Genomic DNA, 21,775 nt, shown 5'->3' on the forward strand with positions numbered 1-21,775 from the left:
CTATGTTTCATGTATATCTGTATCACCAAAACACTTAAAAACAAGGAAAAGTAGAAATTACGCGGTGCGTAATATATGTCCCCACAGGAAGTAGCATTTAGTAGCAAAATGTACAATATAGGTAAAAAAATCAAGGTCAAAGGTCAAAGAAGTCAAAGGTCAAAATTCTATGTAGAAGTTTTGAAGCCCTCACCTAGTGCCATCACATAAAGCAAACGGAATCGAAATCAGGTTAGAAATGGCGAAGGAGTAGGGCAAGTCCAAGATAACACGCGCGTTACGTATGGGACATTCAGAGACTTTTATGACCTGAAAAATAGTGTTAATGGCTTTTGATCATATCAAACTTTATCATGGTGATTGATATCTAGGAGAAGTATAATCATGCAAAAAATGGAGAAAAATGACCTTCACAATTATATTCTAGAAGAGAAAATATGTGCCGTTACGTATGGGACCAGAAAAATTTTGTTTTTTTGAACATTTTTTTCAACCTCAAAACTCTCTGAAAGTATTTCATTCTACAACTTGTAACTCACTGTGATGAAAGTCACAACACTCAAGATTATCATAGGTAAGTTTCGTGCCATTAGGTAAAAAGCTCTAATTACAGGTTCTAATTAAAGACAGACATGACCTGTTACGTATGGGACAGTTACGTATGGGACAGTTTGTCCCCCATTCATTTAGTGTGTGAAGAACCATGTTTATGGGTATTTTGCATAATTATTGAAGTAAAATCAGTTGAAACTACTCAAATACTGATCCAGATTGTCAAGGAAACAATATTCCCCAAATATTCACCATCCTAATCATATTCAATCATATTTTTATATTTTTATGACCAACCTGAGTATGCATGCCCTTTGTCCCCCATTCGTTTAGTGTGTGGAGAGACACATTTATGGGTATTTTGCAAAATAATTTTGCAAAATACCCATAAACAAATTTTTGCATAATTATTGAAATGGAATCAGTTGAAACTACTCAAATACTGATCCAGATTGACAAGGGAACAATATTTCCCAAATATTTACCATCATAATCATATTTAATCATATTCTATATTTTCATGACCAACCTGAGTATGGGGTATGCCCTATTTTTATCAGGATAGTTACTACTGAAAAATTGAATAGTTTAAAGTGTTTACTTCCATTGATGAAGGGCAGTTTGCCATTTCGTTTCAATAAAAAACAACTTGACACAAGAAATATTAATTTTTATGAATAAGCAATACCTGCTGCGTGGAACCCCTGTGATCGAGTAGATATATGATGTCTGTCTAGCAGTCAGGTCATTGATTCGAGTCACACCTCAGTATGTATACCCATGAATTTTGTCGTGGCTATTATTGAAACCTGAATAAGGACAATTTGTGTATCACTTGCAATTAAAAAAAAATCATTTTACTTCATATTCTTTTTAAATATTTATATCACAACCATTTCAAATTGGATCTCCATCACTAAACTTTGAATTCCTCTAGTCTTAGGATTGTATGCTCTTTAGTAATTCATATAATTGGTTTCCAATCATCTCATTAAATGTTGAAAACTGAATCCCCATTTCTACAAAAAACTATACCATCCCTTTAATGCTGTTTTTTCATTGTGTATTTTGCCATTTTCCCCTCCCCCTTTCTGAAAATTGTTCAGTCAAGTACATGTATTGTTTAAAGTGTCTATAACTCAAAAAGCAGCGACAATGTTGGGATGCTTTCTTCAGGATGATTGACCATTTGTGTACTGAGAGACCTTCCCAGCTAGCTACATGCATTCACATGCATTATGTATGAGGATGTCCCATACGTAACGCATTTGTCCCACACGTAACATTATTTCAATGCCTTATAAAAAATATTCCTTTTACTGTTTTTTCTTTTTTCTGTGGTATTTAATTTCTCTAAACAATAAATTAGAACTTTCCAAAAGGGCATTAATATAACCTTAGCAATTTCAGAAAAAAACCTAAAAAAATGACCTCAATTTGTTACGTATGGGACATCTCATGATAGGACACGAGCTAATTTGCATAATCATTTGCATAATCCCTAAGTTTTCATACCAAGTTAAACTATTTGATGAACTTCTTATGTCCACATATTAATCAAATATCATTTGCTTTCCTTTGAATTAATATGAATTTTTATAAATGTCCCATACGTAACGCTGTGTTTCACATTTATGCAAATGAAGCCCTTGAAATTTGCATAAATTTACGTAATATAATTTTTTCCTCCATGGAAATCAAAACTTCAACTCATAAGCTTCAAAATGATACCAAACATGTCAATATTGAGCAAAGATGAAATTTTACCTTCTGAGGGGACCTTATCTTGGACTTGCCCAGTAGCATTTTGTAGCCAATGTACAATATAGGTCAAAAATCAAGGTCAAAGGTCAAAGAAGTCAAAGGTCAAAATTCTGTGTAGAAGTTTTGAAGCCCTAACCTAGTGCCATCACATAAAGCAAACGGAATCGAAATCAGGTTAGAAATGGCGAAGGAGTAGCATTTGGTAGCAAAATGTACAATACAGGTCAAAAATCAAGGTCAGAGGTCAAAGAAGTCAAAGGTCAAAATTCTGTGTAGAAGTTTTGAAGCCCTCACCTAGTGCCATCATATAAAGCAAACGGAAGCAAAATCGGGTTAGAAATGGCGAAGGAGAAGCATTTTGAAGCAAAATGTACAATATAGGTCAAAGGTCAAGGTCAAAGGTCACAACTGAAATTCTGTATAGAAGTTTCAAAGCTCCCATGTAGTGCTATCATATAAAGCAAACAGAATCAAAATCGGGTTAGAAATGGCGAAGGAGTAGCATTTTGAAGCAAAATGTACAATATAGGTCAAAGGTCAAGGTCAAAGGTCACAACTGAAATTCTGTGTAGAAGTTTTGAAGCTCCCATGTAGTGCTATCATATAAAGCAAACAGAATCAAAATCGGGTTAGAAATGGCGAAGGAGTAGCATTTTGAAGCAAAATGTACAATATAGGTCAAAGGTCAAGGTCAAAGGTCACAACTGAAATTCTGTGAAGAAGTTTTGAAGCTCCCATGTAGTGCTATCATATAAAGCAAACAGAATCAAAATCGGGTTAGAAATGGCGAAGGAGTAGCATTTTGAACATTTTGATCACACACGGACGCACGGACGGACAGACACACGGACACACACACGTACGGAGCCCGTTTCATAGTCCCCTGCTCGAACTCGTTCGGCGGGGACAAAAAACTTCCTTATGATTGACACAACAACATTTAAGATAATCTGAACATCAACAGATTTTTTACAACAAGCAAGCATATTACATACATACAGTTCGACCTTGATTACCCGGCCATGTCGGGATCGGCGCTCATCCAGATAAGCGAATTGGCCGGATATGGGAGACACAATGTTAATGTATATAGCTGCCGTCCAAGTGCACTAGCAGCTAGGAAGGTAGAGTACCCCTTAAACTAACGGTGGTGTAATCTATGCTAGCCTGCGCAAAATTGTAGTCCCTTCTTCACAAAAATAAAGTTTATATTTATGTGAAAATCATACATGTTTTACCTCATTAGATATTGAGAAACCTATCATGCACATCTTATGAAATTAGTGAAATAGATCCATGATTGAAAAGATGTTAAAGTCACTGTTTTTTATCAATTTTTGGATTAAAAAAAAAGTCCTTCACTGCGTGAACGTGTCCGGATAATAGAGATTTCCGAATAAAAGGAGGTCGGATAATCGAGGTCGAACTGTACTTAAACAGATATTTCATGTTACAGATGACAGCCAGAACATTAATATGAGCATCACGTACTGAAAAGTAAAGGCTAAATCATCAATTCAAGACCTACTGAAAGTATGTGACTTACCACCTTCTGCCACAAGCTGTGTTCTGGCAAGATCTGTCCTAACAGTGACAAGCTCCTCCCTAGCTTCTGTGAGACTTTGACTCTTTGCCTGAAGCTCTTCTTCAAGGGTCTGTACACTCTGCACAGATGAAAGAACACAAAAAGTTACATCAAAGGCAGCATGACACTGTCCACAGTAGTGCAATTACTATTGACATGTTTGCTTACATTTGTGACCAGCTACAACTAAAGGATCTGAAAGTTGGGGAGGTCAATTTTCTGAAAATGACATGACATTATTCCCTTACTCTTCTGCTTTAATTTCATACGTAACACGACTCATAAAAGTACTCTGAGTCTATCTGACGTGCTAAATCAAAATCTTAGGACATGGATCTGCTCCGTTTAAACTTTGGAAATCGTGGTCCAGAAAAATGCTAATTTCTTCCATTTCCTTTGATCATTTACCTTCTAAGTTTTGGCAGATGATAGACGAAACATTACAACACAAAATTACATCAAAAATAGAAAGTTGATGATTTTGACCGATTTTGATGACCTAACTTCAAACTCGGTTTTCTCGGCTCATCCGTCAATGACTTTGGGACCCTTTTGACGTGGCGGGTCACATTTGTATTTGCAGTGCATGCAAGGCTTAGCTACAAGAGTATGCTGTCTTGAACACATTATTTTGACACCAGTGTGTGTGTGTGTATGAATCTGACATGTTGGTACCATGTATATGATTCTTACTATGTACATTCACATTTTCACATCAATTCAGTGTGAAGTGTTAACATGCATAGGCCTCCTACTGCTGCAGCATCATGTTTTGATGTTTTATGATTTTGATTTACACTTCTTTTTGAACACTGGGAAAGAGAAAGATGTGGGGGAAATAATTCTATGGTTTCAAATCTTAATGGACTACCACTGGGAAGTTATAACAGTCAAAAGGAGTTTAAATCTGATTGTGCAAAACCGATTGTGTGATCAAAACATCATATTCTTTGGATCATACAATGTATGTATTCCTTAATCTGGAGTTACAAAGATATATGTGACATTGCTCTGACAAGTCTGGGACAATCTATAAAAATGATGACTGCACTTGATGGTATTTCATTACAATTCATTTTTTAGATATCTTTACAATTCTACTCTCTTTTTACTGGAGACGGATGCAATCTTTAAGGGTTTCTGGAGCGTAAAGTCAAACAGAGAATATAAAACAGCATTTGTAGTTATCAGGCACAGAAAAAGACAGATTAGCTGGTCATGCATTGTAGGACCAATGCCTGACAAAAAGGAAATATTTGTAATTAATCTACTTGGGTAATAAATAATTTGCACTTACTGAAGATTTCTTCTCCAGCTCCAGTTGTAGCTTTCCCACTTTTTCCTCACTTTTTCTGATGGCTTGTGACACTGGGATCAATGAAAACAAAAATACACAAAAGGTATACAAAGCCTACAGCCATACTGAACCAACATTGAAGAGGATGGAATGAAATACGCTGTATCATTATCTACCGACATGCTGATGATTTTACAATTTCACTGCTTTAAAAATTAGTAGAAAGTTGGTGTACATTGCAGAAAGCTGTGTGGAGATGAACGAATTCTTCCGAACTAAGTCCCACCCTACACTCACAATTCATGATCAATACACTATGACCTATGACTATGCACTCTGCACTCATAATTCATTGCAGCTTGGAGACATTATTAAATTCAACATCACATTTTACACAGAGGGTAGATAACGTTTCAATTAATGGGTGAAATTAAACTTGTTTCAACGAAAAGTGAAGAAAAGTCATAAACAAACTGCATCCGCTGAATTATTGGTCACTTTACCTAAATTCTAACTCAGCTTACTTTCCTGCCTAAGGTCAAGCAGTCTTTGCTCAACAAGGGTTGAATCCTCCTTGAGTCTTGAGGCAAGACTATCCCGTTCCCTCTTCAAGCGTTGAATTTCTGCACTGACCTCTGGTTGCACAGCTCTGTTTATCAGACATAATGGCATTGAAACGTTGAACAAGAGCAGTAAATATAAACTATAACTGATTATCGTTACAGTACTAATTTTTTGTAATTATGGAAAATATGCACAGAAAATGTCAAACGTGATTTTCATAATGGATTAAAAGGCTTATGACATTAAAAATGTGAGCTTTCTCCAGGAAATCCTTCAGAAATGCAGGAAACGTATCAACAATGGTTTTATGAAACAAACAGACACATAATCAATGAAAAAATAAACCTGAAGTAATTCCTTCTAGATTATACATATCCAAGAAATCTTGGTCTACAGAGAAATGATCCCACTACACTTGAAATGATCACAGATGTGCAATGTAGTTTAAACACGACCTACCCAACAAAAATGAAAATACAGTTCTTCCCCCTCTAATAATGAATAAAAAAGAAATTTCCCCTTGATCAAACCAATTTCATCACTCAACATTTCAATAATAAACAAAAAGTTTTGAAGCTCAAGAACTGTATAAATAATACTATTGACCTTTCAACTGAAAGAGCCCTAGATGTACTTCAATATCACAAACTACATTTAAAAACACTGAATTGAAAACATCCACTTTTACTTTAATGTAGAGGTATTTGATGATGATGCTTATGGTTGATCATAAAACTGTAAAATACGATATTTTTGTGGCATAAAATTTTTGTGAATTGGAGCTGATGGCCTTTTTCACATGCATTTTAATTTCCCGAATCTTGGCTCTCCTGAAATTAAAATGCACGCGAACATTCCTCGTTTTACAGTAATGCATTCCTCACCTATCTGACACACACCCTTCTGTTTGGGTGGATGACTCCATGTTTCCATCTCCCTTGGAGGAGCCCCGCCCAAGTCTCTGCATTGCATCTCTCCTGACCAAGAGGTCTGTTTGGTGGAAAGTGGTAGAAATATTTCAAACTTCACTTGAGCTCCCCTCTCCTCTCCTTTTTGAAGGAGCTCATGCAGAAATGTTGGCATTGGAAGGACAAACATGATGTCATCTTCATATCAAGGACGGTCTGATTTTCACATTTGACAAGCACAATTCTTGACACAGACTCAAAAACTTTCATTGATAGGGAAAATATACAGTGCAACAAAATTAACAAAGCGAAATATATAGGTTGGTTGAAGCTTTAGTTTGTTGCAATAGACCAACGCTCTATATTTATACATCAGATATATTATCATCACCACAAAATTACATAGTTACATGAAGCATTGCTACTAGATAAGGGAAATAAATCTTTCCATGAGAACATATCGTCTGTTGAGAATGAGAAGGGCGTTAAGTTGTCCAAAACACTATGGGTTTAGCGGCAACTTAACGCCCTTATCATTCTCAACCGACGATATGTGACCCGCTACAACAAAATGATCCTAAAGTCGGGCGAGGTCAATTATTTGAAAATTGCATGGCATAATTTCCTAATCTTTCTGCTGTAAATTGATATATAACACATCTTATAAAAATAATCGGCTGCGGAGATATCGATGTTTAAAAGAGAGCATGTCGAGACGTCTGGGAAATCACTGTTTCGAGAAAAGTACCCTAAAAGTTCTCCTTGCGAAGCAATCGCGATCAAGGGACATGCAAGTCAGTTTTCACCTCCGGACAATAGAAGGCAAGCCCTAGCAACTCCCGAAATGCTCATTCAAGCACAGCGTCGGCGGTCTCCTCACCGACCAATCAGTGACCAGGATGCCAGGAGAAGCGGCTGGGCATGGCCCACCCCGCCTGCACGCACTAGTCGACTGGGCAGTGTGTGAGCTTTACGCTTCGGTTAGTGGCAAGCAGCAAACTGGCCAATGAGAGCACTCTGGTCGTTGTTAGGGGCGGATCCTATCTGTGGCGCTCAATCCAAATTTTGGAACCAGTTTCTGCTTCGTTGAAACGCCAAAAAACATGGCCCAGAAAAACGCTATTTTTTGGTCTTTCCTTTCACCATTTTGCTTCAAAATTTCGACAGATGATAGAAGATATGTCAGACTACAATAATATGTCAAAATCAGAAAATCGTAAGTTTTCACCAATGTTGATGCTCTGACTTGAAACTCGTTTTTCACGGCTTCGACCGTGCGCGACTTTAGGACCCTTTTGTTGTAGCGGGTCACATATGACGGTTCTTGTCGTCTCTCATGTTATACCTCCTGGAAAGCATAGCACAAGAGCCATGAATTCTGAAATCACATCAATGTGTGAACTGAACTGAGCCCATAGACACATTAGTAACTTGCCACTCTATGACAATGGATTTCAGTTGATTATAACATAGCTTTCAACAGTTTGAAATGGTTCTTTGTACCTTTGAGAAGCTCCATCCTACTGGTGGCAAATGTCAGTCGCTGCTCATACGATGCCATCCTCTTAACTGCCTGCTGTTGGTGTATTTCCAGCCCCCGAGAGAACTTGTGACACCTTGAATAAAAAGGTTCAAATGGACTGCTACTGGTACAATCACTGTAAAACCAGGAATTTTTGTGTGCATGGAACTTTTACAAATTTCATACGGAGTCAAGATTTGTAAAAGGAAAATGTACACAAAGGTTTGTTTGTTTTTTTTGTTTTTTTACCCAATGCACTGAATGCCAATCGCAAAAGTTTCATGCCATGAAAAAAGGATGTTGGCTTCAATCCGCCAAACTCTGATGCCACTAATGATTCCGGTTTTACAGTATTAACATCCCCAAATTATGTCCAAAACAAAAATTAACATACAGCTCTTCCCCCTCAAATTCAACCCTAAAAACATACTACAATAACCTGGATCATTCTGGAATAAAAGTCGGTATACCGTCCTTTATCTTTAATCTCAAAATACTCCGAAACAACTCATCATCCCGGCAAATCGCGTCAGCCAGGTAAGTTTCTTGGTAGACTCTTTCAATATATTGCAAGCAACTATGAAATGGTGCAAGACGAGTTGTCAAACCCTTACCAGAACCATGTTTTCAATTTAACCTCTTCTGTCACTGAAGCCAAGGGAAACATGGTAGAAAAATATTTGGTTCTATAAGATTGTGGTACCACAAGCACAAAACCATTATCCAGTCCTGTCCAATGTATGGAAAAATTGAACAAGACAAAACAACTGCCTCCTTCCAGCCCCCTCTCCCTCTCTGGTTCGATATGTGAACCAGCTGTTTTTTGTTTTGTTTTTTAATCATTTGTTTCCTTCTTCATTTTCACACACCTTGCAGCAGAGTCTCTGAGCCTGCACAGGCATCTCTCGCTCTCCTGAAGTTTGCTATCCAGCATACTGGCAACCTCTTGGACGGAGACTAGCTCCTGCTCAACACACTGTGTGCACACAAATCAGATGGAGACGGAAAAACACAAAACTAAAAAATAACCACACGTCATAGTACCATCATCATTATGATTACCACTGTGAAAATGATGGAAATCAATATGGACTACAAATATCAATTCCAACCATTTTCATGTTGTAGTGTTTCTACATGTAGAAACAATTTAATTCTTCATAAAAAGTACATATTCCATGAACTTGTTACTGACCTACACTGTATGTTAACCCTACTCCCACCGGGGAGTTACGCGTTACGTGTGATTATTCCGCAACGCGTGATGCTCTCGCCGCGACATTTTATGACTTTCTTCTTTCAAGTATCGCGCAACTTTTGTGACCAAATTTGTCGCTCCCGGGCATACCGTTTTGAAGCCACGCCCCCTTGAAAAAAAATTGTTGACCCAAAAATTGCTCAAAAACATGATTTTGTGTACAAATCCACTGTAAATTGTGTTTTTGTAATTAATTCATATAAAAATAAATATTTTTACTTTCAACGGCTGATAATGATTTATTTTAGCCTGATTATAAAAAGTTTCTGCAACAAATTTTGACAAAAAACAGCAAAAACAAAAAGTACAAAACAAAGAAATACATAAGAAATTCAATAAACAATAAAATGCATAAGAAATGATTATGAAGCCCAATTTTTGCTTCAATATCATTGTTGAGGATACTGAAAAGAATATGTTTACCAAAAATTAGAAGTCTTGGAGCTTTATTTTTGATTTATAGGCAAAAGAATTATTTTTGCATAAATTTGCATAAATTAATTAATATAGAATACATAAATTAAAATCTGAAAAATCTAACTACACAACTTTGTAGATTACATTGGCCTCTACCATAGTGCCAATTTTCGCGAGGATCGGGCGATCCACGACTGAGATCTGAAGGGAGGCCAAAAAATTCAAAACATTCGGATTAACAATTCAATTTTTCTCAAACTTTCACTCACGTGTTCCACTAATATGCTTTCTCTAATTCCACATTTGTATTTGGGTCCCTGCTTCCATTAATGATACACCTTAAAAATGCACTTACCTTTACATTCTTCTTTTCTAATTCCAACTGGGCCTCCTTGTCCGACAGCGTGTGCTCCAGCAGACGGATTCTGTTTAGCGCCCCCTCCAGTTGACCCTCCACTGCAGACAGCTGCAATATAACAAGGAATGTAAAATTGATCTTCAGTCCTCCTTCACACTCACCTTCTGACCACCTACAGTATAAACCTGGCCAACTTGTGTTATGAAAAGATTCTCTAAAATAATTCTTCATATTCTACTTCATGGTGAGTGATCACAATCAACTAGCTGATTATTTTGCCACTTTCAAAGAGGTTGGCATAGGACATTGCAGTAAATTGTCTTTTTGATAACTTTGCAGGTGAATTCTTCTGTCACTGTAGTGTATTCCAATCTCTAATTTATCATTCAGAGCATAACAAAATAAAACTAGCACTCTTGGTCAAACATGCAAGTTTCACTCTCTTCTTTCCAATTGTTTCAAACAAAGAGATATTGTGTAGGTTGGCAAGCTTGATTAACACAGGAATAACAGGGGATGTTTCCCCAAACATATATATCGTTTGAGTGAATGCAGCAATATCTATGGTAGGACAAATCAGTGAAAATTTTAGGACAATCGGACAATCTGTTGAAACGTTATGAATTTTTAAAAGTTTTGGCGCCGCCAAAAGTGGATGAGAAGACTACAACAGTCTGTGATGTCACAATGGAACAATGATATAAAAGGAAATATTGAGAGAAATTTTTTTATAAAGTCACTTTTTCTAGCATAATGAAAGGGTAATTCATGTACTTCTCACAGAATGTAGGGGAAATCATATCAACCTGTTGAGGACAAGTCCTGAGTATATACTAGGGCAGGTGTCTATGGGAAATGTGTGCTGTAGCAAAATCAGTCCGTCCTCAACGGGTTAATACCCTTTACATACAGTTGTATGTCAGTAACAAGTCAAAAGAATGTGTACTTTTCAGAAAAAAAAATTACATTAAATTGTGGAATTTCCATTATATTTGATATATGCCAATGTGCAAACCATGTGCAAACCCAAATGTAATTTTTGATTCTTAATTTTTGCTCAAACTCAATGGAATCTTCCAAACTTTGATTTTGTACACTGCCCTCGAACGAATTCCAGAGGTGGCGGCATCTGCTTGCTTGTCCGTTCATCTGCACGTATTTCCATAAATGACACTTTCACGTTCTCATCATTTGAACTCCTTGATGTCACAATCAACCTTTCTCACTCATCTGCTCTGAGAGTATATGGCATCTACAGACCACCTCCTTCTGCTAAGAACAATTTAACCAATAACTTATTTCTGTCAGAATTCCCTACACTTCTGGAATCAGTGGCAATCGATGACTATCGTTCCATTCTGCTTGGGGATTACAACATACATGTTGACGATTGCTCGGATAATTTGGCTGTATCTTTTCTAAGCACCATTAACTCTCTAGGATTTCAACAGCATGTTAAAGAGGCAACTCATAAAGCTGGACACACATTAGACCTAGTTCTAAGCAGAAAAGTTGACAACATTGTATCGAATGTTAATCTTGTCACATTTCTGCCCTCTGACCACTCCGCCATCATCACCACTCTCAACCTCAAAGGCCCAGTGAACCCCAAGAAGCAGACTACCTCCAGAAATCTACGGTGTATGGACCTCTGCTCCTTTAAAAATGACATTGCTGCATCACTTTTCCAGATCAGAGAGTCAGCGTGTCCCTCCGAGGCTGTCCTGCTGCTCAACTCTCATGTAACAAGACTTCTTGATAAGTACGCTTCGCTCAAGACTAGATCTGTAACAGTGCGGCCAAATAATCCCTGGTACACGACAGAAGTGAAGGAGGCTAAGAAGCGTAGACGCCGTGCAGAGCGCCGCATGATCAAGTCTGGTCTTTGCATTGACAGAGAGCTGTATCGGCAAGAGTGTGAGTCCTACTACAGCCACCTTGCCGACGCCAAGTCAAGGCACCTAAGAGAGGAGATTGCTGCTGCAGACACCAAACAACTTTTCAACATCATCAAAAGACTTACAATTGCACATCCAGATTCTTCTCTTCCTGACCATACTTCAAATCCTGCACTTGCCAATCAGTTTGCTGAGTTTTTCGACAACAAGATTAGTACCATTGCATCTTCATTCCCGGTGTCTCCTGAAATCTCTCTCTCTAATTCCTCTCGCATAGATATAAACACTGAGTGTGTATTTTCTGAGTTTGGTTTAATCACTGAGTCACAAATGAAACGTCTCATCAATTCTCTTCCGTCCAAGTCTTGTTCTCTTGATCCTCTCCCCACATGGCTACTAAAAGAGTGTCTAGATGAATTTCTTCCTGCAATAACTCACATTCTGAATCTCTCGTTGTCATCAGGCGTAGTTCCTAAGCACTTCAAAAGGTCGCTCATATTGCCCTTTCTAAAGAAACCCAGCTTAGACCGTAATGATTTGAATAATTTTCGCCCCATTGCTAATCTGTCTTTTCTTGGTAAAGTTCTTGAGAAAGTGGTTGCTCGCCAACTCAGAGATCATCTTGATGAACACCAGTTGTTTCCTAGTAATCAGTCTGCCTACAGGCACTTCCACTCCACCGAAACCGCCTTATTGAAGGTACTCAATGACCTCCTCTTAGCAGTAGACAAAGGCCATGAAGTTGCTCTTCTGCTTTTAGATTATTCTGCTGCGTTTGATACTATCAATCATGAAATTCTCCTTAACAGATTGGAGACTAATTTTGGTCTAACGGGAACAGTCTTGAGATGGATTGCATCTTACTTACACGACCGCCACCAGATGGTTACTGTGAACGGTGCATTTTCTCAGTCGTTCCCTCTTAGACATGGTGTCCCCCAGGGGTCTGTGGTTGGTCCTTTACTATTTCTTCTATACACAGCCCCTCTGTCTTCAGTAATCAACTCTCATAACGATATTTTACATGTTATGTATGCCGACGATACTCAAATCTACATAATCATACAACCAAATACCCAAGTCGAAGCACTCTGCAAGCTTAGTAGATGCGTTGATGATATCAAACAATGGTCTCACGATAATTATTTGAAATTGAATTGTGTTAAATCGGAATTTTTATATGTTTATTCTCAGTTCAGGCGGGGTAGCTCTCTAACAGAATTTTCCTTTGAAGATAGTACTATCCCCATCTCTCAGTCCGTCAGAGATCTCGGAGTTATTGTAGATAAGCATCTGAACTTTCAACAACATATTAAGAATTCATGTCGTTCTGCTGCTTGGGGTATTTGTAAAATTGGTAAAATACGTAAATTATTGGATCAGTCTTCCACGGAACGTCTCATTCACGCATTTGTTTCCTCTCATCTTGACTACTGCAATTCCCTTCTTGTTGGTCTCCCTGCTTCAAGTACTGCACCACTTCAAAGAATTCAAAATACAGCTGCTAGGCTTGTGACCCTTACAAAAAGATCTGACCACATTACTCCAGTTTTCCAATCCCTCCACTGGCTCCCCATCCATCAACGTATCACTTTTAAAATCCTCCTTATTGTTTACAAGATATGTAATAATCTTGCCCCATCTTATCTTAAAGATTTAATTTCCTTCCGCTCCTCCACTTCAACCCGTTCTCTTCGTTCTTCCTCCGCTCTCCAATTATCACGTGGTCCCCGCACCTGTACACGTTATGGTGATAGGGCCTTTTCAGTTATTTCCCCACTTCTTTGGAATGAACTCCCTTTTTATATTCGTAACGCTGAAAATGTTGATAGGTTTAAGTCATTGTTGAAAACTCATCTGTTTACACAACCTTAATTTTGCTGTTGTTGTTGTTGCTGTCGTTATCATAATATGTACATAATGCTGTATTTTGTTTTTACGTTATATATATTATTTTTCCCCGATTTGATGCGCTTAGAAACATCAGTATTAAGCGCTATATAAATGTTATTCATTATCATTATCATTATCATTTGGTAGAGTGTCAGTATTTCTTTTCTGCATCAAATTTGTACTGTAAACATGGAACAAGGTTGAATTTTCCCTGTTTGAGCCACTCACCTTTTCTTGATGTGCAACCTTGTCTCTTTGTGTGACAATCTCCAAAGACTTCCTCTGGACTAGAAGAGCAAAGACCTTTTCTCTCCATCTAGAATGTCAGAAGACACCATTTAACAATGGGGAAAGTGTACACAAAAATGTAAAGTTAGATATTAAAACTATATTTTTAAACAGACAAAAATAAATCCTTTGCATTGAGATATTAGAAGCAAGACAAAGTAAAAAGGTCTTGCTCATCGTACTTCAGAAATGAGAATTGTTCCCGAAAGGATTACTGAGGGGATGTACGTTTTATGTGCGTGTATGTCTGCCCCCAATATTGAAAAAAAAATAAAATCCCAGCTGAAAAAAACCATGTGCAAATCATCACAACTAGTCACCCTTACTGTACATATGTACAGTTGTACGTACTTTGTCTTCTTAAAGATGGTATTTACATAGTATACATAGCATAAAATTTTCTTTTCTTTTATACTAATTCCTTGGTATAGAACTATTGATTGAAACAACTTATACAATGGTGATACACGAATAGATGGTTGATTTTGTTTTTGTTGTTGTTGTGTGTTTTTTATTTGATTTCTATGTAGTATCGGTCCCATTATTTTTTTTCTTCTGATGCTTTGTAAAGTATATCTGTAGAATATGATTTGGCAGGTTTTTTTTTTGTTTTGTTGTTAGGTATGTTATGAAGGATGCTGTGTAGATATTTATATATTATTGGTAAAATATATAGTAATATTTTTTGTGAAATATATTTATATTTATTTGTGATTTCTTATGTGGATGTTATGTATATAGCTTAATGTGTTCTACTTAATTTGGAGGTATTTATAAAACATTGCAATGTGTTTTAGCCTTCAGGCTATGATTTTGCAAGTTTCTTTCTTTTTTTTAAACCAAATAAACCATGCAAACTAGAAAAAAAAAATGACATGTGTCAAATTTCAATTTAACAACCCCTCTTAGAAGCTTTGCATATAGTAGCTACACATGAATTCCCAGCATTTTCCTCTTTTGTGTGAATTCCAACTAAACTCTTTCAGCTGCCATAAGCAGCACCAGTTATTCATGTACACTTGACGAGATTCTTTGACCTCTCTCTTGTAACTGGAGTTATTCCTTACGAGTGGAAGGAGGCTACGGTTACCCCAATCCACAGGGGCAGAGACAAACATGATCCGAACAATTATCGCCCTATCTCCGTAATATCGGCAGTCATGAAGATTTTTGAAAGACTAGTCCACAACCAGCTGCACAACTTTTTTACTGAAAACAACCTCCTTGTGAAAGAACAATTTGGATTCAGAAAAAAAACACTTGCCCGATACAGTACTGACATACTTCAGCGATTTTTTGTACAGGCACACAGATCGTGGCAGCAGCGTGGTAGACTAACTGGAGTGGTGTATTTGGATTTGAAGAAAGCCTTTGACTCAGTAGACCCTGAACTTTTACTGGGAAATCTATGTACACTTGTATGTACAGTGTCAGGGGAAATGCATCGAGATGGTTCCATTCTTATCTCAGTGGTTGTACACAGCGCACCTCATGAAAGGGGGTCTTATCGGAAAGTACTAGTGTATGTGTGGGTGTCCCCCCAAGGTTCGATACTTGGGCCACTTCTGTTTTCAGTTATGTTAAATGATCTCCCCAATTCAGTAAACAAGTGTGAAGTAATGCTATATGCAGATGACACGGTTCTGTTTTACAGTGGAAATGATGCCCAGGAGATTGAAACCGTGCTGAATACTGAATTGTACAATGTAAACCGGTGGTTGGGACAAAATTGTTTGACGTTGAATGTTTAGAAAACTCAGTTCATGGTGATAGGAACATCAAGAAAACTGTTATCTGCAGATCGGCTGAAACTTGAAATTGATGGTAACGAATTGGATAGAGTGAGGGAATATACATGTAAGTACCTAGGAGTTTGGATGGATGAATCAATGAGATGGCAAAACAAGTCGAAGAATGTTGTAAAACAATTGCCACATGACTAGCATTGCTGAGACGCCTGCAGAAGTATCTAACCGAAAGTAGCGCTAAAATCCTGGCAAACTCAGTAATCCTACCATATCTTTATTATTGTTCTTGTGCATGGTCAAACTGCTCACAAAGCCTTAAAGATGTGCTTGTCAAACAACACAAGAAAATGGCCAGAGTGGTACGGAGAGTGGATCACACAGTGCCAACCAGCCAGGTGCTTGGAAGGTTATGTTGGACGACGCTTGAAGAGATCAGAGGTGGCGTTTGAACACTTGTAATGCAGTTTTTAAGACACTTCATGGCAACATGCCCGAATATGTGCGAGAACTCATTAGGCCCCTTGGTAACACACATTCTTATAGTACACGAAACACAAGATATAATGGTCTAATAATTCCACAAGTTAAAACTCAAGCAGGAAAGAAAAATCGTTTTCACACTAGGCATCATGTATTTGGAATCAGCTCCCGCTGAAGTCCGAAACGCCACCTCCCTCCAAGCGTTTGTAACAGCATAGGGCCTACATATCTCACTTGGGGTAGAATTTGGTTAGTTTTGATATTCTTGTATAATGTTAAGGTATCATTTTTTTTCTCAAACAATGTGAGCTTGTGTATTATTATCGCCTAAAATTAATTTTGCATTTATACATTTATATAGAATATTGATATTGTGTTGATGTTACGATGTACACCCGTAAAAAGGGATGTCCTTGATTTGTTATTTTGTGTATGTTGAACTGTTCTATTTTGTCATTCTGTTGCAGGGCCCCCTAGGATAACAGTGTATAAATCACTCATGGGGCTACCCTGGGTAAAGAAAACTGAATAAATAGATAAATAAATAAATGAGACCAAAAATTCTTCTCTTTTTAGTGAACGTTACAATGCTTACATGACATGAATGTCACATGTACAGCATCCAACAGAAGTGAGTACACCCCACATGAGCATTTGAAAATTCGAATGTAATTCTTCAAGTTGTTGATTTTAAATAACAAGTCTCACAGAGATTGTAAAAAGGACCTGGCGTGATAGGAATTGAGGCAAAAACTAGTATTCATATTACCTTAATCATGAAACATTATGCATATTTCATGAAAATAGTGGCAACAAAAGTGAGTACACCATGTGTAATATTTGCACTGAAATATGATCAAATCTGGAGTTTTATGGTCCCAGCATTTGCCATAATTTTCCTTAGCATGAAAAACATGTTGATATTACATGGTAGTGACCTTGAGTTTGTGTTCCATGCATGTAACTGCTTTTCTGAAAAGTTAGCAAGGGAGTCAGTTGCATGTTCGATGATTTCTCCTGACCACACAAGTCACACCAGTAGTAATGCACAGAGGAATACAAGAATTAAAGTGAGTCAAACCCTGACCACTCCAAGAAGTCATCAAACAGGAGTGAAACACAGATAAAAGAATGCAAAGGGGCATTATAAGGCAGTGCCATTTCATATCAACATGTGTTTTGTGCTAAGGAAAATTGTGATCAGTGCTGTTGACCATAAAACTCCAGATTTAACCATGTTTCCATGCAAATATTACACAGGGTGTATTATGTACTCACTTTTGTTACCATCATTTTCTCAAGTATGCATAACATTTCAAAATGAAGGTTATAAATACTAGTTTTCTGTCTCAGTGTCATTTTTACAATCTCTGTGAGACTTATGAGATAAAACAAACAATTTAAAGAATTACATTCAAATTTTTAAATGTTCACTTGGGGGTGTACTCACTTCCGTTGTATACTGTATACATGAAATAAATATTCATGCAAGATTTATGCCCACATACTGTATATCACACTGGATGCATGACAAGTACAAGTTGTATCTTAATAGATGTTTCATTAAATACACAATGCGAATGTTGTGATCGATACATAACAGAAAGGTTGCAATATGAGTGTCTATCTATCTCACAACCTGCCAATTTGTACTTGCAACAGGCTAGAAATTCACACAGAGTCGTTCTTGGCACACCATTATATAAATGTATCTAAAGCAGGTGCAACATCACAACAGATCACTATGTTGATGCACCAGACACAGACTAGGGTACCTTGTACCTATGTACCTTGTGTTCATCACTTCCGAAGGGTCATCTAGGGACTATAGCTGGAAGTATTTGTAACTTGCGGTACGACGAGAGTGGACGGGATTGAAGTTACCGTAATTACATAATTGAATTTATTTTCATAGAGAGCAGATTTAAAGGTTGTGCTGTGTTTGATATCCACGGTATGCTGGGGGAGATCATTCCAGAGTTTCACGGCTTCAGGGAAAAAGGATTCTGGGAATGGTGTTGATGAGCATTGGAACACAGCAAACTGCTTGTTGTGTGTTCGCCTACTCCTCATACTCTTCTTCTGGGGTGATACTTGGTAAAGTGTGCAAACCAGGAACATCTCATTTCACAGAAGCAACACATCTACTCCAAGCTCTTCAACACTTACCTTGTCAGGAGCAAGGATCCGGGCTTCTCTTTCTGGGCATCATCAACCTCTCTGGACTGCAGATATCAAGACATAGGGGAGGAAAGCATCGCAATCCATTATTAGCATTACAAATTTCCTACTTTGTCTTTCCTTGCTAGCAGAGCTAACCCTGTAGCTCCAATCAAGAATGGAGAGATGATTTGTTATTGTTTATCTATTACAAAGGGTTTTACATAATTGGAATCCCCGACTTCAAACACAGATCTGTTCCTCTTACTCCAAGTGAAACATCTTGCTCCTAGAAATGATTGCTGATCATGTGTATTTAAAGATGAGAAACTGAGATACCGATGATTCGGCAAGGAGCTTAATACCTTAGTCATTTCGGCCTCCTGTATGGACAGGATCTCATTGAGTGCTGCTAGTCTCACATTCAGCATGTCAACTGTTTTCTTGCTGTTTTCATCTTCTTGCTGCAGCATCTGTATAACAGAGAAAAGATCAATATTTGAATTCAATGATAAATGGAAAAAATGAGATGTTCAGTCAAGTCTCATCATAGGATTGCCATCACATCAGCACGGCACTTTGTAGACTTTACTTGAAACGGTTGCCAACTACATATTTTTTGATATTGTCAGATTTCCTAAAATCTTTTAGTTGTGTCTCACTGTCGAAAATTGTGTTAGCATTTCAGATTCTCAAATGATGCCACAGTTGTCTTGAAGTTAGGCTTGATGTACAGTTGTTTCATTGCATCACATTCACAATAATTCTATGTGTGATTAACCCTAATCAGGCCGGGCTTTTTTGGGTGTTCTGTGGCCGGGGAGGGGTTGATTCAACCCCCCCCCCCCCCCCCGAGATCTCGGCCGTCTCAACCCCCCCCCCCCCCTGAGATCTCGGCCGTCGCTTGCGCAATCGCCATGAAAATTGGCACATTTATTACCTGTGGCATAATCTACCAAACAATACCAAAAAGAATGGAAATTTTCGTCAATAATGATTAATTATGTTAATATATGCATAAAATCATACTTTTTGCTCTAAATCAGAAATTAAAGCTCCTAGAATCCTAATTTTTGATGATAACATTCTTTGTAGCATTCCTAACAATGTACATGAAAAAAAAATCTGGTATCAAAATCAATTTCTTATGTATTTTATTGTTTTATGAATTTCTTATATATTTCATTGTTTTTTCGGCCTTTTGTTTTATCATTTTTTTCTCTCAAAATTTATGACAGAACCTATTTCAAGCATAATAAGGCTAAAATTAATTAGTTTCAGCCTATGAAAATGCAAATAATCATATCTTTATGAATAAGAAGAGAAAATTCCATTTGCATAGACTTTATACACAAAATCACGTTTTTGAGCCATTTTTGGTCTGACAGGCATGTATAAAAGGTCGCGCAGGTCGTAACGGTATGCGCGATTTTCACGAAAATGGTGTCAAAAGATGCGTGAGACTTGAAAGTAAAAAGTCGGCGAACGGCACGGTCAAACAATTTCGCGTGGCGGAGTAGTCGCGAAAAATGTCGAGGGGGGGGGTTGATTCAAACCCCCCCCCCCCCGGCCTTTTTAGGGTTAAGTGTAATGCTAATGTATCCACTGTTATGTCTATCACCTCAAATTCAGAATGGAATGGTCATAACATTATAAAAAAAATCCGCTTAAAAAGAAAGCATTACTAGAAAAGGTGAAGAACACAGAAAGGTAAAGCCACTGCCACACTATCACCTGTAGCTTCCTGTCATAGGCCTTCTTCTCAACTTCCCACTGGGCTGCTGTCTTGCTGCTCGGCAGTGCATCTCCAATGTAAGCTTTCAGCTGCGCCACTTGGCCAGTCAAGCTCACAACAGCCTTCTCCTTCTCCCTGGCCAGAGAAACAATGAAGAGAAACTCACAGCCTTTTCATAAAAAAATCACTCACTTGTCACTACAATGTAGCTCATTCATTCTAACATGCTGTCATATCATAAAAACCTGTTAGAGATATCATTGCATACATGTGTATGAAAAAAACTTTCTCATACTGCCATCAGCAGAGCAGCATATGAAAATTAATGCTGTTTTCTATTTAGCAAATGTGACCCCCAATAACAGAAGGATTCGAAAGTCGACGAGGGAGGTTGATTTTCTGAAAGTGACATGACCTTATTTCCTCACTCTTCAGCTTCAATTCCATATATAAACAACTCATAAAAGTAGTCGGTTGCGGAGATATCAATGATTTTATAAGAGCATGTCAAGCGGTCTCGGAAATTAGCGTTTCAAGAAAACCATCTTCAAAGTTCTCCTTCTGACGCACTCATGATCATAGAGGTAAGACAGACAATAGAAGGTACTACATGCTCCTAGCAACCTCCGCGACGTTCATTCAAGCTTAGCACCAGCAGTCCACGCATGACCAATCACTAACCAGGATGCCATGCACTGACCAATAAGATCATTCCCTTATTGCTAGGGGAGGAGTCTATCTGTGGTGCTAAACCCAAACCTTCAGACACGATTCTGTTCCGTTGAAAGTCAGAAAATCATTGCCAGGAAAAATGTTTATTTCTTGCCTTTCCTTTGATCATGTAGCTTTTAAATTTGGCTGATGATAGATGAAACATTAGACTACAAAATCCTGCCAAAGACAGAAATGGAATAGTTTTGACCAATTTTGATGATCTGACTTCAAACTCTTTTTTTTTTTTTTTTTTTTTTTTTTTTTTGCTCAGCCGTAAGCAACTTTTGGATCTTTTTTTCATGGCGGGTCACATGTATGCTCCCTCCTGATTCTTGGTAAAAAGAAAAGATGATTGCAGCACTTCAATAACTGCTATTTTCACAACTACATGCAGAAAACAAAATATGGAAAAAAGAAAAAGAAACATATTCTTTCTGCAATGATGAGACGAGCAGGAACAATCAATACTCCCCCAGATTTTGCTAAGCATTTCTAATCTCAAAACATTTAAAGATTCTTGTGAAAGCATTTCAGCTAAGCAATCAAAAATACATACACGTACAATAAGAACAAACACTGGTACACTTCTCACTGATGTCATACAGTTCTGAAGTTTAATTTTTGCATCATGATT

The 21,775-nt window shown here is 37.7% G+C and overlaps 1 protein-coding gene across 1 annotated transcript in view; it reads right to left on the reverse strand.

Moving 5' to 3' along the window:
* LOC139708450 (coiled-coil alpha-helical rod protein 1-like) overlaps positions 1–21,775 on the reverse strand; it is a 35,482-nt gene that overhangs the window by 7,916 nt on the left and 5,791 nt on the right. The window contains exons 6-16 of the mRNA XM_071620400.1: positions 20,427–20,562; positions 19,058–19,165; positions 18,702–18,757; positions 14,245–14,332; positions 10,223–10,333; positions 9,062–9,168; positions 8,174–8,286; positions 6,647–6,752; positions 5,723–5,847; positions 5,199–5,269; positions 3,863–3,980 (exon numbers count right to left, since the gene is read on the reverse strand). Coding sequence (XP_071476501.1) covers positions 3,863–3,980; positions 5,199–5,269; positions 5,723–5,847; positions 6,647–6,752; positions 8,174–8,286; positions 9,062–9,168; positions 10,223–10,333; positions 14,245–14,332; positions 18,702–18,757; positions 19,058–19,165; positions 20,427–20,562 — 1,139 coding nt within the window. The remainder of the gene's footprint in view (positions 1–3,862; positions 3,981–5,198; positions 5,270–5,722; positions 5,848–6,646; positions 6,753–8,173; positions 8,287–9,061; positions 9,169–10,222; positions 10,334–14,244; positions 14,333–18,701; positions 18,758–19,057; positions 19,166–20,426; positions 20,563–21,775) is intronic.

Source organism: Diadema antillarum, unplaced genomic scaffold, assembly GCF_040938485.1.
Source record: "Diadema antillarum isolate AM-2024a unplaced genomic scaffold, OU_Dant_1.0 seq00001337_RagTag, whole genome shotgun sequence".
NCBI classification, from domain to species: Eukaryota; Metazoa; Echinodermata; class Echinoidea; order Diadematoida; family Diadematidae; genus Diadema; species Diadema antillarum.